The sequence below is a fragment of the Trichophyton benhamiae genome (genome assembly GCF_000151125.1).
Source record: "Trichophyton benhamiae CBS 112371 chromosome Unknown Abenha-G-c-312d04.f1, whole genome shotgun sequence".
Taxonomy (NCBI): Eukaryota; Fungi; Ascomycota; class Eurotiomycetes; order Onygenales; family Arthrodermataceae; genus Trichophyton; species Trichophyton benhamiae.
This window is the reverse complement of record NW_003315104.1, coordinates 354,407-369,796: the sequence shown is the minus strand read 5'-3', so window position 1 is coordinate 369,796 and position 15,390 is coordinate 354,407. Positions and strand designations below refer to the sequence as shown.

General features: G+C 51.5%; 6 protein-coding genes across 6 annotated transcripts; 4 read left to right on the top strand and 2 right to left on the bottom strand.

Annotated features, from left to right (window-relative positions):
- Positions 1 to 404: 404 nt before the first annotated feature.
- ARB_07783 (uncharacterized protein) lies at positions 405 to 2,237 on the top strand (the record flags this gene model as incomplete). Its single annotated transcript, XM_003014017.1, has 2 exons — positions 405 to 570; positions 634 to 2,237. The coding sequence occupies 2 exons, from the start codon at positions 405 to 407 to the stop codon at positions 2,235 to 2,237; spliced, it is 1,770 nt and encodes a 589-aa protein (XP_003014063.1).
- Positions 2,238 to 2,442: 205 nt separating this feature from the next.
- On the bottom strand, positions 2,443 to 4,257 carry ARB_07782 (uncharacterized protein; the record flags this gene model as incomplete). The annotated part of the gene is made up of 1 exon (XM_003014016.1): positions 2,443 to 4,257. One exon carries the CDS (start codon positions 4,255 to 4,257, stop codon positions 2,443 to 2,445), a length of 1,815 nt encoding a protein of 604 aa, XP_003014062.1.
- Positions 4,258 to 4,970: 713 nt separating this feature from the next.
- ARB_07781 (uncharacterized protein) lies at positions 4,971 to 5,608 on the top strand (the record flags this gene model as incomplete). The annotated part of the gene is made up of 3 exons (XM_003014015.1): positions 4,971 to 4,983; positions 5,052 to 5,168; positions 5,226 to 5,608. 3 exons carry the CDS (start codon positions 4,971 to 4,973, stop codon positions 5,606 to 5,608), a joined length of 513 nt encoding a protein of 170 aa, XP_003014061.1.
- Positions 5,609 to 6,774: 1,166 nt separating this feature from the next.
- On the bottom strand, positions 6,775 to 8,745 carry ARB_07780 (developmental regulatory protein WetA; the record flags this gene model as incomplete). The annotated part of the gene is made up of 1 exon (XM_003014014.1): positions 6,775 to 8,745. One exon carries the CDS (start codon positions 8,743 to 8,745, stop codon positions 6,775 to 6,777), a length of 1,971 nt encoding a protein of 656 aa, XP_003014060.1.
- Positions 8,746 to 9,137: 392 nt separating this feature from the next.
- Positions 9,138 to 9,629, top strand: ARB_07779 (uncharacterized protein; the record flags this gene model as incomplete). Its single annotated transcript, XM_003014013.1, has 3 exons — positions 9,138 to 9,153; positions 9,191 to 9,348; positions 9,441 to 9,629. 3 exons carry the CDS (start codon positions 9,138 to 9,140, stop codon positions 9,627 to 9,629), a joined length of 363 nt encoding a protein of 120 aa, XP_003014059.1.
- Positions 9,630 to 12,228: 2,599 nt separating this feature from the next.
- Positions 12,229 to 14,708, top strand: ARB_07778 (uncharacterized protein; the record flags this gene model as incomplete). The annotated part of the gene is made up of 5 exons (XM_003014012.1): positions 12,229 to 12,379; positions 12,482 to 12,854; positions 12,896 to 13,067; positions 13,172 to 13,961; positions 14,017 to 14,708. 5 exons carry the CDS (start codon positions 12,229 to 12,231, stop codon positions 14,706 to 14,708), a joined length of 2,178 nt encoding a protein of 725 aa, XP_003014058.1.
- Positions 14,709 to 15,390: the final 682 nt, after the last annotated feature.

Below are 15,390 nucleotides of genomic sequence, written 5' to 3'. Positions count from 1 at the left end.
GAAGCAGGGTGCAAAAGAAGAGGCGTAACTGAAACAATTTTTCTGATACTAGCGAGATGGACTTATCAAAAAAAAAAAAAAAAAAAAAAAAAAGAATTCAAATAGCTAGGTGTAGTTGTTTATATAGGGCAACAAGAACACAAGTGATGCACGTTTAGAAAAGTATAGAGTGGGGAACACACAAAAAGAGTGTTGGTCTAAATTTTGTCCTGTTGACTTGAGAGAATTAAGAGGGTGAATACAGTCGATAATAATAACTTAGCATAGCACGACCGTGATCAGGCAATATGCAGCATCTCCAGTGGCAGAGTTGCTCTTGGTAGGGCTGTGGATGAATGATCTCATCGAGCATGAGCCAGGAGGACAATTAAGTTATTATATAATCAGAAGCTTATCATGACAGCATGAAAGAGCCTCTTGCGCGCCGGAGCTTCCTCCACCAAAGACGTCTAATAGCGCAGAAGGCCAGCTGCTTCCACTCCATGGCTTCGGAGACTGGCTATCCCCCGGTGCAGGCTCTGCCATCTGAACTACGCCATTACTGCAGTGCTTATCTGGAAGAAAGACTCTGTAGGCCCCGCCCCTAGCACACATGGATATAGAACCTCCCCCACCATAACTGACTCTATATAGACACACAGGCCTTTAACCTTTTATCAAGCGTTATATCTTCCCGGTCTACTGCTTCCGGGAAGGTATTTGCTCCCCCGTCGCAGTACCTCGCCTTAGCAGCAACATTGACTGTACACCCCACTACGACTACGCGGTCAAAGTCAGACGAATACCTCACAGCATCCAACTCTGCTCTACATTTGCTTAATTTGGCCAACAAGATCTTAGGACCCATTGGTGGCCGATTTAGGGATACCTTTGTCTTTGACCGCTTTGCCAATTCGAGGAATGAAAGGAAGTATACAACTGACGGTGAATCGACTTTGAGTGGCGCGGATGGCACACGCGTTGAACCCTTGAATCTGGACCTTGCGCAAGGAAACTCACTATGGTCGCGTGCAGAGGACTTCTGGCACGTCGTGGGGTGGGCGCTTAACTGCTCAATACTACATCCTAAGAGATGGGCCCGTTGGCACCTCTTCTTACAATTCATGTGCAATGTCCTGGAAGATGACTGGAAGGCAAGAGAAAAGGAGTTCAAAGAAATGCCTCCTGCCGATTCAAAATCCAAGAGAGACTGTTCAATCCTCACTGAAAGTCTAATATTCAACTATATATCAACGACTTCAAACCATGTAGGCAGTGATAGGAGAATCCTCAGGGCGATTTTTGCTGATGGTTCGCAATCATCTACAAACGAATTCAGAGAGATTTTCCGCAACGAACTGCAAGAGGTCTCAAAGGAAAAGGCTCAAGCCTCACGAAGAAAAGGCGACATCAACATCGACGAGGAAATCTACGGAGATTACCTTGACAACCCCGACCAGGAAGAGGAAGATGAAGAGGATCAAGATGACCCTATCCAGAAGACTTCGGGGGGCTCCGAAAGGGTTGAGGCCCGAGTCAAGCGTCAGCGACGATCTACCAGGAAAAAATCTGGAAAAGATGATATCCCTTCTGACCATGGAGACGATGGCCCATTGAGTGCTCAGTACGACAAACTAGACCACCTGGGCAGTCTAGAGTCTCTGACCATCCGCCAGCGGCTTCTATATTTGCTCTCTTGCGTTTCCAACAGTATACCAGAGCATTTCATGACGCTGCCCAGGCTGTACTCCTTCTACGTTGAGTTCATCCGACATCTCCCACTTCCTACATTTCAGCTCTTCGCCTCCCCATCCGTACTTACCCATTTCCCTCCTGCCTGCCAAACTACTCTCTGCGAAATGCTATTATTTAGCATCTTAGAGAATGCTGCACCGGCCTCAACAGAGAATTTTCTGAGCCAGTCTAAGCTTGAGCGGTGTTTCCTCCCTTTCACTGCAAAGACGAACAGCGTGATTGATAACGCGAGGGTGTCGATCTTGCTGGAGTCTTTGATACGCCTCCTTGCAATCAGTGGGCTGATATTCTCTAGGCCACGGTTGTCAGATGCTGTTGCGAAGGGGATTGAGGCTCGGTCCAAAAAGGCGCGGATTGACGTCAAAAGAGGACAGAACAAGAAGCTGACCGAGGAGTTTGGATGGGTGTGGCTCATTGAGAGCGGAGATAGGATGGTGCACTTTGTTAACAACCTTCTACCCAACGAACCAGAACCAGACTACATCGTTATTGGGTCGCAATGACGCAGAATCTACATCGTGATCGAGAGAATAGCATAATGATGTCTTTGCTCGCCAGCCAGATATGGAAAGTCTATTGAACGAGGGATATAGAATAGACAAGGGTACCTTAAATCATTCAAGTAAGAACAGTTACAAATACGTATCTTCGTTTCTCCCTTTCCAACACTATCTTATATACCAGCCACTCCATATCGTCACTTTTTATTTAGGGTGGTGGACGAGGACCAATGATCTGTCGTCGTGCACCGAACCCGATTCCTGGTGCTGCATTATTCTGGTTATCTCCTCCTAGGTAACCGTACTGATGTACATCCCATCCTCCCTCACCAGGCCCAGTACCAGCAGTCTTCACACCCCTTTTAACAGCGTCTTTCGTCTGAGCCTGATTCTCCTCCCATTCACGCTGCCGCTCACGTTCTCGTTCCATCTCCCTTTCAAGCAGTGACTTCGAGGCCCATCCGCCGGCCCGAGTCTTTTGAGTAGATTCAACGCGTCGTCTATCCTCTTCGTCCTTTTCAGCTGTAGATGAGAATTCCGGTGGTCGGAAAGCAACTGGCTTTCTAGGAATGGGAGCTGGGTTCTCTTTCAAGAAGCGATCAGTGCGATTCTGAGGCTGATTCTTGTTGGCATAGTTTGTTGGGTCTGGAAGAGGGCGGGGCGAAGTTGGAGGATTAGTATCCCTTGGTGGCATTGCGGGAGGAGTAGGGAGCTCTCGAGGTGGTAGTGACGGAGGAGCTGGAGTTGGAGTTGTTGGTCTTTGCTCCTTGTTGCGTGCATTCCATTCACCCCTGAGCATTCGACGCTCCTGTTCTTGGGAGGCGAGATCATAACTGGGTTTCTGGGGAGTCGGAGTTGGCCTGTTCCCATCTGGATTTGGTGAACGAACTCGGGGGCTGGCATCTGGCTGGGGGGATCCGCGTAGTGCAACAAGTTCCTGGCGTTCAAGCTCATACTGTTTCTCTCGTTCTTTTGCCCTCTCCAGTTCACGCTCCAGTGCCTTGATACGTTCACTTTCACTAGACGCAGCAGCCTTTTGCTCTAGCAGTGGAGATGCTATTCCTCGTACGGGTTTCTGGGCAGTTTGATATTGGCTCAAGAACTGTCCGTTTAACCTTGCGTCTGCAGCTTCACGCTTGTGAAGCCTCTCCTTTTCCAATCTCTCTTCCAGTTCCTTTTCCTCTTGTTGTCGGCGAGCCTCTTCCTGCTCCCACTGACGCTGTTCTTCTTGCCATCGTTTCTTTTCTTCTTCAACCTTCTGCCGTTCTTGTTCTCTAAGTTTCCTCTCTTCCTCCTCCCAGCGTAGTTGTTCTTCTTCCTTTGCGCGTTCTTCTTCGGCTTCCCGGGCTGCTCGCTGGCGCTCCGCTTCCTCCGCCTCTCGTTTAGCCTGTTGTTCTTCTTCCTCTCGCCGACGTTTCTCTTTCTCTCCAAGGCTGGGCACCGAGGGGCCAGGAGTGGTGATCTGCCGTCGCGCACCAAATGTTACACCGAGGCTCCCTTGACTTGCACCGCCTATGTAGCCATACTGGTGAATGTTCCAAGCCGGAGCTGTGGTTGCCTCGTCGGCCTTACTGCTCCATGCGCTCGTCTTTGTTGGTGGTGAAGCAGTGCTGCTCCGGCCGGATGGCATCGTAGGACTGGCTCGTCCTACATCACTGACATTGCTCTGGCCTCGGGGTCGAGAGTATGGGGAACCGAACCGCCCACCCTGACTAGATCCACTCATTTGGGGACTCAACGCGCCGGTCTTGCTTTTCCCGATGGCACGCGGGAACTTGCTTGGTTGGAGAGCGTATGCTTTGCGACTGAACGCTCCAAGACACTGTAGAACCTGGGCTGGGTCCTTGGACTCGTAGAGGTCAACCGTGAGGAAAACATCGTGGGGAGGTAAGCTGAGAGGAGCCTTCTGGCAGGCGTGTAGGAAATGGGATATATTCTCCATCTGAACGAACGGCATGCTCGACTGCTTGAACTTGACCCCTGGAGGGCCCACGGCAAGATTTACCAGTCTGCCAAAGTCCATTTTAGCTATTGAATAACAGCAGTAAAATTAACAAAGTAATGCAAGGGTACAAAAGGGGATAGACCTAGGTACCTGCATAATGCTACTCCGTCGCGCAAGGCTTCCAGGAGGTCGCCTTTGGGCAGCTTCTCCTGCAGCGTCTCTTCGATCCAGTCTCGGACCTCGTTAGCGGCCTGGGGCGTATATTTGGACAGTCGCATATTGCGCAGGTCCTTGTCTAGCGATGTAACCGACGCCATCGTTTCTGATTCGACTGCTGAGTCTGGGGTGACCGTCAGGAGGCGGGATGTATCTATATCAGCGGGGCAGTCTGCGAGGCCGCGAGCATCGCCCTTTGGCTCTCGACGGTAGAGGAAATCGTCGAACTGCTCCCTGTCGCCAGACAACTGCGAGAAGATGGCTGTCAACCAGCGTCGGTGGTGTTGGATGTGTAGAAGTGTTGACGGTGACGTCGTCGCCCTCTTGGTTATTATTATCTAGATGCGACGGCCTAACTAAAACTAACTCTACGCCCGCTAACTAAGGCTGAACGTCCGCCACGCAACCTTCTTCCTCAGCCACAGTCCTCGCTCGACAGGAACAGAATTCATCAGGATCACCCATCTATATTACCGGCCATGAGACGGTGACGCGGGTTGAGGGAACAGCCAGACATGAGTCCGATAAACAGTCTCTGGTTCAAATGGAAGAGCCTTAAACTCCCCTGGCGAAGGATGTTCCTCGTCGGTACGCATAACACTCGCTTCGGCTCGATGGAAAAATCGACACACTGACATGGAGATAATCTATCACAGGGAACGATCTCGCAGGAAACACCTATTGGGAGTTCAAGGATTCGCTCAAGCCCGGTCGGTTGCGGCGCATTGTGAAGGCCAGTCCGAAGATACACTACGCCGACGTCAAAGTCCCGCGTAAGTCTGGCATCTACTTATAGACGACCAACACAGAACACAGACCGTAGCTGACAGTTGTGGATGGATGGACAGCACAATGGCATCAGTGGCTTCGATACGTCCGGCCTGAGCCGCCGAGCATTGAAGAACAGCAGAATGAACTCCTTCGGCAGCAGCGGATCAAATACCTTGCGCAGCAGGCGGACGAACGGTGGGCAAGCAAGCCGTCCGTCCTCGATAAACCGGCACAGCAGGGTGCTCCAGCTCTCCAATCACAGCAGCCGTCCTACCACACTACAAGACAGGATACTGGCGCCGGCACAGCAGAGGTACTGCAGGAACAACAGCCGGATGCAAAGGGAGGCAAGAAGGTCAAAAATCCATGGGACAGGGCCGCAGGCGGGCCCAGCGAGAACTGGCAGCCTGAGTCATGGACCCCCAACGTCTCGAAGAGATGATTTGACTTGTACCATTTCTTTCTCTGCCGTCTCCATGCCTCGATGAGACTGGAACAGACGCGCGACACCATCCTGCAGCAGCAGGACGGAGGAGAAAGACAGCCGCCGCAGCCTGCTTTCCTACTCAGCCTATCACAGCCCCCATCAGGCAGATGAGACTTCAACACATTATACCCACTATTCTCACCATTGGTTTCTTCTTTACCAACTTGTACAATATGCATACCCTTTTTCAAGCGCGTGATCTTTCTGAATATTAAAGCGGAATGGGCTTGGCCTGTTTCATCTCTTTGGCATCTATTTATTTGCATTCCGGATTTTATTGAATGGATGAAAATATCCATTGCAACCGTTCTTAAATGAGCTATAGACTGTCTGTATAAATAGGCTATTCAAGGGACATTTATCAATTTACGGCTTGGGCCTTCATCACCCTGTTACCGGTAGAAGGGTGATATTGTCTTTCTTCAATTCGTTGTTAACGCCTTCCGGCCGATCAAAGGGACAGATACCTCCACTGGACGCATGCGAGTTTACTTCTTTGCATGGTAGGTATCCGCCTTTATACATATTAAGGGGCAGATGTTATATATAGTTTTGACTTACATGCAGACGGCAATGCATTCATGGGTCTACATAGCTTCTAAGACATGCCAGTTAGATTCGGCATTGTCAAGAAAGTGGGATGTCTCAACGGCTTACTACGGTGCTTTGATAGCCACAGCAGCGTCCAAATATCAAAGCCAAAGTCGTATTCGCATGCATATGCCCACGTTTCATACAATTGTCAAAGGAGGATTTCTATCTTTGAATCGTAGTTGAGTATCATTCATGTAGCCGCTATGGTTGGAATCTAGTTTAAATCGTCTTGGTTCTTAAAGCACAGCAGAGAGCCGCCCAGGGGAGTTAGTTAGCCAACAGGAAGAAAGGGGTCATGGTACGGTAAACAACATAGGAAATGAATAAGAGAGGTACATAGAAGTTAAAGTAGGAATAGAGCAAGGAAGAAAAGAAACAGTAGAACGCCAGTGTTTGCTTGGAGAGGTATTAAAACGATTCCTATATACAGGGTCAAATGGTGTTGAAAGCAGAAGCCAGGGGCTGAAGTTAAAAAGAGTATCAGTGGATATTATATTGGTAACTATTAGAAAAAAGAAGCAAGGAGTTTAGCATAGAACGGCCTCGAGAGCTTCAACATCGCCCCCTGCTCGTCGGACAGCTAGCAAGGCAGCTTCTGATAGCTTTCGTCTCTTGTCACGGGCTTCTTGCTCGCGCCTGGCTTTGGTCTTGGAGCTTCCGCTGGGTGCAACGCCGGTGAGTAGTTTGTGGCTATCTTCGGGGGTGAAGTTGACGAACGAGACACTCTTTACAGCTCTATTGATGACGGTGTTGTAGCTGTTATTGTTGCTATTGTTGTTGCTGCTGCTGCTGGAACTATTGTTACTGATCCCGCTGTGTGTAGACCCGTTGGAAGATGTTGATTTGATGCATTTACTTGTTTGCCCGGAGAAACTGGCTGCTTTGCGGGCATGAGCTCGTCGTTGGTGTGGTGGGATGTGGTATCTTGCCTTAGGTGACTGTTGAGGAGCTGAGCCGTGTGGAAATCTCCTGCTTATTACGGGGGCTGAGCGGGGAGCTGCGGATATAGTTGATGCCGAGCCGGATAGAGAAACTGGGGTATTATTATGAGCCGTCTGGATAGGAGGGGGTTGAGGATGCTGGTGGGAGCGTTGATGGTGTTGTGGGAAATATGGAAGAGAGAAGGCTAGTGGTAATGCGACTTCAGCCCCAGATAGTTGGGGGGAGGACATTGCAATGGGGTCCTGCTGGATAGAAGAGCTGATTTCAGGGGAAGATGTGTCCATGCCAATCATGAGGCCTGAGTTTTGGATTGATTCTGGAATATGTGCGAACCGTTGGTGCTGATTGCGGAAGGGCAAGGAAGCAGATGTCATTGCTGGAGAGTAGCTTGCGTGAGGGAAAGGAGGTTGCAGGCTTCTGTTGGGGATGGTATGAGCCGAAGATGTGGTCCACCAATGCTCAGTCTCATGAGATTGGAGGTTGGGCTGGGCACATTGGAAGGCAGAGACACCCATGGGCTCTGAATGCCAGGAACTGGCTGGCGATCCGTCACAGGGTTGAGAACGTAGTATCTGATGCGGAGGAGGCGGTGATGTGTGATCCGGTACCGACGTAACGGTCGATGGATCTTGATAAGGCTGACAAGGGGTGGTCTCCGAGATGTCGTTGGTCGCTAGTACCGGTGAGCTGTGTATTGGGTGGCTCATAATACTCGGGCCGTACCGTGGCGTCGACATGGGTGTGCTGCTGTTGAGAGGTGACTGGCTTGACCCTCCGCTGGCGGTAGATAAATGGGACGTACTCTCACGTCTATCGAGGGGAGACTGCGAGTAGGATGCAGGCGTCGTAGTTGGCTCAAGACACTCCGGAGACTGAACGACCTGCTGAAGGCCGTAGCTTTCCAGACGCTGCTGAAACCAGTTGTTGCTGTTATTGTTGTCTTGATAGGAAGAAGCCATGGTACCGGGAGAAGGCGAAGACGATGATGACGAAGGAGGAGACGAGAGCGCTGGATGATTGCCTGAGAACAGAAGATCTCCCTTTCTTGCTGTCAACGTGGCAGGCTGGTCAATTGATTTATGCTGGCGGCGTTGTCTCCTTGTTGCAGACGGCTGCTGGCTATGGTTATACTTGAAAATCTGCCGTTCCATCCAGTTGCCGGCAGTGGGCCGCGAGGAGGGAGGCCCAACAAGCTGCTCCTTTGGATCCTGAAACAGCACCCCGGAATCGACATAAAATTGGTCCCCTCCTTCTCCTCCTCCTCCTGGCCCTGGCCCTGCTGCTGCAGGTGTTGTTGCTGCTGTTAATAGCTGCCCGCTCGCGTGGGCATCAAAGGCATGGTCATGTTGTTGGAGTTGATGCTGCTGGTGATGCAGCACCAGGTCTGGGGTCAGGGCTGGGCCCGACTGGAGAGATGAAAGGTCGGCGTCTGTCCAGCGGCGGACAGGCAGACTGCCAGGCTTCATGTGGGATAGGCCTGCATGAAAGAGGGTATCGCCATCGACAGCGTATGAAAATGCAGGGCCTTTGTTGGCCGTACAACTGGGAGGCTGCATCTCACCATGGAGGCCCAACGTGTTACGGAACGAATCATCTATCGGGCCTGGCAGACTATGACCTTTGTTTTCCGCTTGCGTCCTCGAACCCAGGTTTCTGGGTAAGGCCATGGTCGAGAGATATATCTGTATATTCTAATTGGGCGCAACCGTTAATCTTGGTCTCCTGCAGGCCCTGCAGCCGGATGATTCAGGGATATTGAGACCTGTAGGATATCTAGTCGTAAAGCAGATAGATGGTGAAAGAGACAACCCAGACAGACACACACACAGAGAAAGAGACGAAAGCCAGAAAATAACGAGAGAAAACGAGATAGCTAAAAAAAACGAGGGATAAAGAAGACCGGTCTCTATCTCAAGATGGCTGTTTTATGCTGGGGCTGAGCCAGTGGATGTCGAGCAAAGGAGGTTGGTTTTTGTTTCTATTCTGAGTGAGACAGGGCAGGCAGCGTGAAGAAGAAGAAGAAGAAGCAGAAGAGGGAAGAAAGGAAATCCTCTTTTCTGATATGCAGGGTCAGGGCGCTTATAATAATAGCTCAGGCTGCAGCCAGTCACTCCATCTATGTGTGCTGTGTATCTTTCTTGGTCTCTTTGGCCGGTGAGGTATATTTGGGACAGGCGGGCGGGCTACCATGGGAGGCCCCAGGTATATAAAAAAAGAGACGAGCAGGACGAAGCCGCCGCCGCAGCAGTAGCAGCAGCAGCAGAAGCAGAAGAAGAGGAAGACGAAGAAACACAGCAGTGGCCGAGACGGAACATCCCATGGAATCGAAGAAGCCGTTGGGCTATCCTCCCATGCGGGCCTTTGCAGGAACAAAGAGCACGAAGTAGCAGCAGGAGAAGAAGAGACAGAAAGACGGAGAAGCAGAATGACAACGCTTTAAAGTTGGTTATTGGAGGACAAAGACCGCAAAGTCTTCGAGGCTCTCGTGTGTCTAAAAAAAAAAAAAAAAAGAAAAAGAAATAGGAATAGAAATAGACATGAGTTAACTTCCACGGCTGGTGGATTCACCAATGTCATGTCCCTGTGTTTCTCCTTTGCTGGCGCGGGTGCTGGTAGGTGTTGGTGGTTGTCTATATGATATGATATCAGGGGATCATATACAAGACGCAGAACCACGGGCCCCCGTCCCCTCGCGCGCCCCCCTTAGCTGCCACAAAACGACAAGCAACGGTCCGTCCGAGGGGGAGGAGGAGAGATAAAAAAAGAAACCCAGGCCAGCGCCAGTATAATAGCCTGTGGGGAGAGAAGCAGAAGTTCGGTGCTAAATGCCCGATAAGAGCACAGCAGGAGGGCTTGGTGCAGCCAGGCAGATCGACTCTTGTGCCATCCATCCATCCCCCCCAGTGGGCAGACAGCTTGAGCTACAGTGTACATCGACATGCGGAGACACACCAAGTCAGAGAGACGCAACCTGGCGGTCGGTCGACCCTGTCACCATCGAAGAATGGTGTAAATTAATGCAGCGGGCAGTGGAGTGGCTTCTCTTGTTGTCCTGACTGGCGGGACCAAGCAGTGCTTCTTCCCGGAGGATGGGTAACTGGCTAACCTGGCTAACTAGTTAGTTAGTGTGTAGACGTTAAGTAGCTGCTGGCTGGCTGGCTGGGTGTATAATATCCAAATCTGGTGCTTCAAGTCGAGCACTCCCTTTGCCCCCCTAGGCAGTTGAGAAAGACGACCCATGGCGCCGGGACAGTGAGAGTAACGTTGATACGCTCGTCTTGCCCAGCAGGAGACCGTTCGATAGTCAATTGAGCCGTCTGGGTTGTTCACCTTTGTGCTTCCCCTTGAGTTAGCCCCTTGGCCAGACGGCCAGACGGGGGGTGGGAGGTGGATGATTCCTCAGCCAGCGAGAGGACAGCAAAGTCCCCCCCGTGATCGTGATGACGATGACGATGAGGAATGAAGATACGATGTACCTCGGGGGGGTCCCTTGAGCCGCGCAGAGAACAATGGGACAAGGCCCTGAAGAGTTGAGTTGGAGTGTTTCTTTGCCTTCCTCCCCCCATTCCATCCCGTGGACCCGTGGTTATGATCATGTCTGGGGGGGGGGCCACAGCCAAACAAAGGGCGCCGGGCCCAGCAAGCAGCAAAAGATGATGAATATAATTTCTAATGCCTTAGTCTAACCAGACTTTGAGACGAACTCTATCCCCGTCCAAAGAAACCAAGAGAGAGACAGAGACAGACACACACACAGAGAGAGAGAGATCCCTTTGTCCTTTGTTTAACAGAGCGTACATAAGGCCCGGTCGACGGGGGAAGGCCTGTCCGCTGAGTGGGTGTATCACCGTCGTCCTCGAACCCTCTCTGGGTCGCCTGGCCGTGGGTTCGGCGGGTTCTTTTTCCTTCTCGTTTTTTCTCCTGGTCAGACTTTGAAGTATCACCATCGCCGGCCTGCTGCTCCTTAATATAACGAGCGGGTTCGCTGTTGCATTCCAGAAGGCGAGGCAGGTTGACACGCTGGCCGGTTGCACGGCGCTGACATGGCCGGCCGTCGACAGTGAGTCCTAGTCCTAGTACCACTGTCCTAGTAGTACCGTCCTAGATCATCGCCGGTTCTCATCATCGACTTGTGTGAATTTCAACGTAAAAAGCGAGCCAGCCAATGACTGGAGCTGCGGCGAGATGGAGCATCCTTGCTATGACGCAGGAGGACGGAGACTTTCCCGAGGCGCTTTAGGGCTTTTCTGGGGCAAACAGATGCTGACGGAGAGTAAAGGGACGAGAGAGAAGACGAGATGAGTCTTCTGCTGATGCTATGCTGATGCTGAGCTGACCTTGATACGACTTGCGGCTGGCTGAGACAGGCTGGGATGAAGACTGAGCCTGAGCCTGAAGGAAGACTCATCAGATATCAGACTCAGCCCGCCAGCAGCTCCTGCAGCTGCAACTCAATGTACTCTGCACCCCTCAAGACATAGATAGTAGTAGACAGCAGACAGCAGAGTATCAGACAGTAGAAAATACGCCGTAGACGAGGACGAGGAATCTGCCAGCAGAGCCAGAGAGACCTGCGATGCGGCGGTGCATCGCTGTCGAAACTGCCGGCGGTCGCGAGTGACCTTCAGTTTGGTGCAGCGCCCCGCGGTTCTAGAAGTACCGGCGACCCTCCGCGGTTTTGTCAGCGATGGCGCCGGCCACAGCCGACCTCTAACTCTCTTCCCTGACTTTTTCCTCGCTCCAACCTCATTTTCACGACGACGTCACAGCGACGAAAAACCTCCAGCTTCTTCGCAAAAACGCCCACCACCACCCGCCAGCCAGCATCAACGATCTCTAGCTGTCCCTGACGACGGCTGTCCAGCTCTGAACTCCCCCTTCGCCAACTTCTCAACCTGCTCCAGGAGCCAGGTCGGACTCACGCGCGCCCTCTCGTCCTCCTGATCGAGATCCCTCCCACCCCAGCAGGCTATACTCTTTGCCTCCCTCCCCTCTACGACCACTTCGACCACTTCCCCAGCTTCTTCTCGCATACCCAAATGCTCTCAGGCCTCAAGACCGGTGTCCAGATCAAGACTCAGCTCGATATCCCCCTGTGCAGCAAGCAGGACCCCGAACTCGCTCTCGCGCGCCTCCCACAGCCCAATATCAGGAATGTTCAGCAGCCAGAAACAACAGCTCATCTTCCAAGTCGGCTCGCCTTTTACCGTTATTCCAAACTGCCTCAAGCTCATTGACGTCATTTGCTGGTGGAAGTGAAGATATTAAATAATATACCATTCGGTCCCGTAGTGATATATCCGCTTGCTATTTTGTCTCTTTTGCACACTTTTTATATCTCTGTTTGTCTGTCTACTACACGCCGTCAGCATGGCCTACTAGGGCCATACTTTTCCCACCAACCATGGTTCCCTCCCAGGAGCCCATCTGGGGGACCTCCCCGTGTGTATTCGCTGTGGACAACCGATCTGACTCTGCTCTGCCTCGATCTCGACTCGCAAGTGATATATCCTGCAAACACTTACCCTCCAGACAGCATATCCAGGATACCTGAAAGACAAAAACTACTCCTGAGAAGACCACCTTTCCATAGTTACTGCTCTTCTGCCTCCCCTGCTGCTGTTTTCTCCATATCAAACTCCCTGTACCGAGTAAATACCACCAAGTGACCTCTCCGCCCTCTCACCACCGCAAACAACACCCCAGCCACCCTCCAGCTATCACTGAAGCAGGACGAGGAGAGAGAAAAAAAAAACTTCACTTCCCCTCTTCTGCAGAACCTGAGTTCCGTGAAACTAATCAGGAGGCTGGGAGGACATCTGAAGAGGAGAAGACCCCCCCTCTTTTGCTACATTTCTTGCTGCTGGTTTTGTTATTTGTGCGTTGCTATAAAAGAGGCGAACTTGATATCGCCGGGTGCACACAAAACAACCGCAGGAAATGTCATTCCGCTGCGGACTCTTCTACGGCCTCAGTCCTCAGACTAACGCATACTCGACCATCGTCAATTTCAACACAGGCACAGGCACGGGCACGGGCACGGGTACAGGATTCAAGGACCAGCCCAGTCCCCAGTACTGCGCCATCATGTCTGCTTTCCACCATCACCTCGACCTGGCCGGGAGGCGCCGCCTGGGTGCCCTCGATGCCTACGAACGACCCTACTTGTCCGACGAGCCCAAGGATGCAGAGACTGCAATCCTACCTCCGCAGTTCACCCATACGCCTCTGGTGCGCTCATCTACCCTCTCATTCTCGGACTCGTCAGTGTCAAGTCTAGGCGGCGGCGACTTGAAGACTGAGGTCCAGCGCATGCTGAGAGAGACGGCAACGGAGACACAGACGGAGCGGCTACCGCAGCCTGCCCAGGAACACCAGCCACAGGAGCTGCTGCAATCAGACGGAGAGAACGGCGATGATGAGTACAGTGAGGGAACTGATATTGCCTCCTTGACTTCTGTTGATGACCAATCTACTGGAGGAGTAGAAATCTGTCATTTACCTGTCTCTACTGAAGTACATGTTGATCGCCCATTGCTGGCCACTGACTGTCATGAACAAGTCAATTGGGTAGGCGACAACGATGATGATGATGAAGAGGATGATGAAGGTGATGACGAGGAAACTGAGGAAGAAGAAGACGATGATGAGGAAGAAGAGGATGAGGAGGATGATGAAGAAGACGAAGATGTTGAAATGTTTGATTCTGACTCTGATGATGCCTCTGACGATGATAACGACGTCTCTGTCAATGGTGACGACCATGTAGATGGTGAGTTTGTCCGTCTCTAAAAATCTTTGTATATACCGACTGCTAACTTCCACAGACCTAGGTCTCGACGATGAGTTTTCATACATTTCATTTTCACGCTCTGTGCACTTTGCGCCCACGCTGGAGACTGTGATCCCCGACAAGACCTACGACTCGGAGATGGAACCACCCACGGAGCCACTTCCCGAGATGACTATCCACGAGAAAATCCAGATTGCTCTCGCTGCACAGGCAAGGTCTCTTGACCCGGCAAACTTTAGCAATGACGAGCACGACGAGCCAGACGAGCACTCCAGGGACCATCTCGACCTCGACAAGCAGCTCCTGACCGCCTACATCAACGGTCTACGCACCATCTCAGCTCATGTCTGCAGGATCGTCATACGTTCGCGCACTCTCCCCCGCGACCCCAGGGCAAGTGACGGCGTCGAGCCTGACACCAGGACATACGTCAACGAGTACCTTGACAGGATCTCGCTGCTGTTGCAGAATTTCTTTCCCAACTTGGTCGACGAGGACAAGTTCGACGACATACTCGAGTCCACGACCATGGCTGTCTCGTTTGACGACGAGGAGAATGTGACCTACCGTCCTGGCTTCACCGATGCCCGCAAGATGATCCAGTCTGCACTGGAAGAGACGCTCGACGTGGACGACATGTACATGGCCGACGAGGTCACCAAGTGGCTGGCCAGCGAACTGATCGAGCCCCTTGGTCTGCGAGCCGTGAGGCTCGAGAGGAACTGATCAGATCCTCACTCAAGCATCACACAGCACATTAACATCAAACAAAGGTCTTCCTTCTCATGTGCCTCTGATTTAACCATCATGTCCTTTATGACCTTCCTTTTCTTTCCAGCAGTTCGGACATGTTTACGGCGTTTTTCTGTTTCCCTCTTTGCATGCATCATGAAAAGCAACTTCGCAGGGCCGTCTTGTTTATTTCTTGTTTCTCCCTTTTCTCCTCCCCTTTTCTTCTTCTTCTTCCTTTCTCCCTCCCCCGGTTGACCTCGTTATTTGCTTCATTATTTGCTTCATTATTTGCTTCATCCGCCCTGCCTCTGCATCCCCGGTTCTGCTTCGGTTTTCCCTCCCCCTTTAAGTTCAATGACACGCTCACGATGAAGATCAAGACGACAAGACGACAAGAAAAAGACACTCTGAAACGATAAAGCCGGTGTACTTAGTTAAATAGCTACGCGTTCTAGTCAAGCTATCTGCTTCTACGGAGTGCATCAATTATTTCTTCTCTTTCTGCCTCTTTCTCCGGTGGCGCTCCCACACTGGGCCAGGCCAGCCAGCTAGTTTGCCCCCCCTGGCGATAGTCTTCTCGGAACGAACTACTATATGCAAGCAAACTATTATAACGTCAAAGGAGGGCCTGCCATTTAACTATAATAGGAACTAGTCTCGACTGGACAATAGCTGA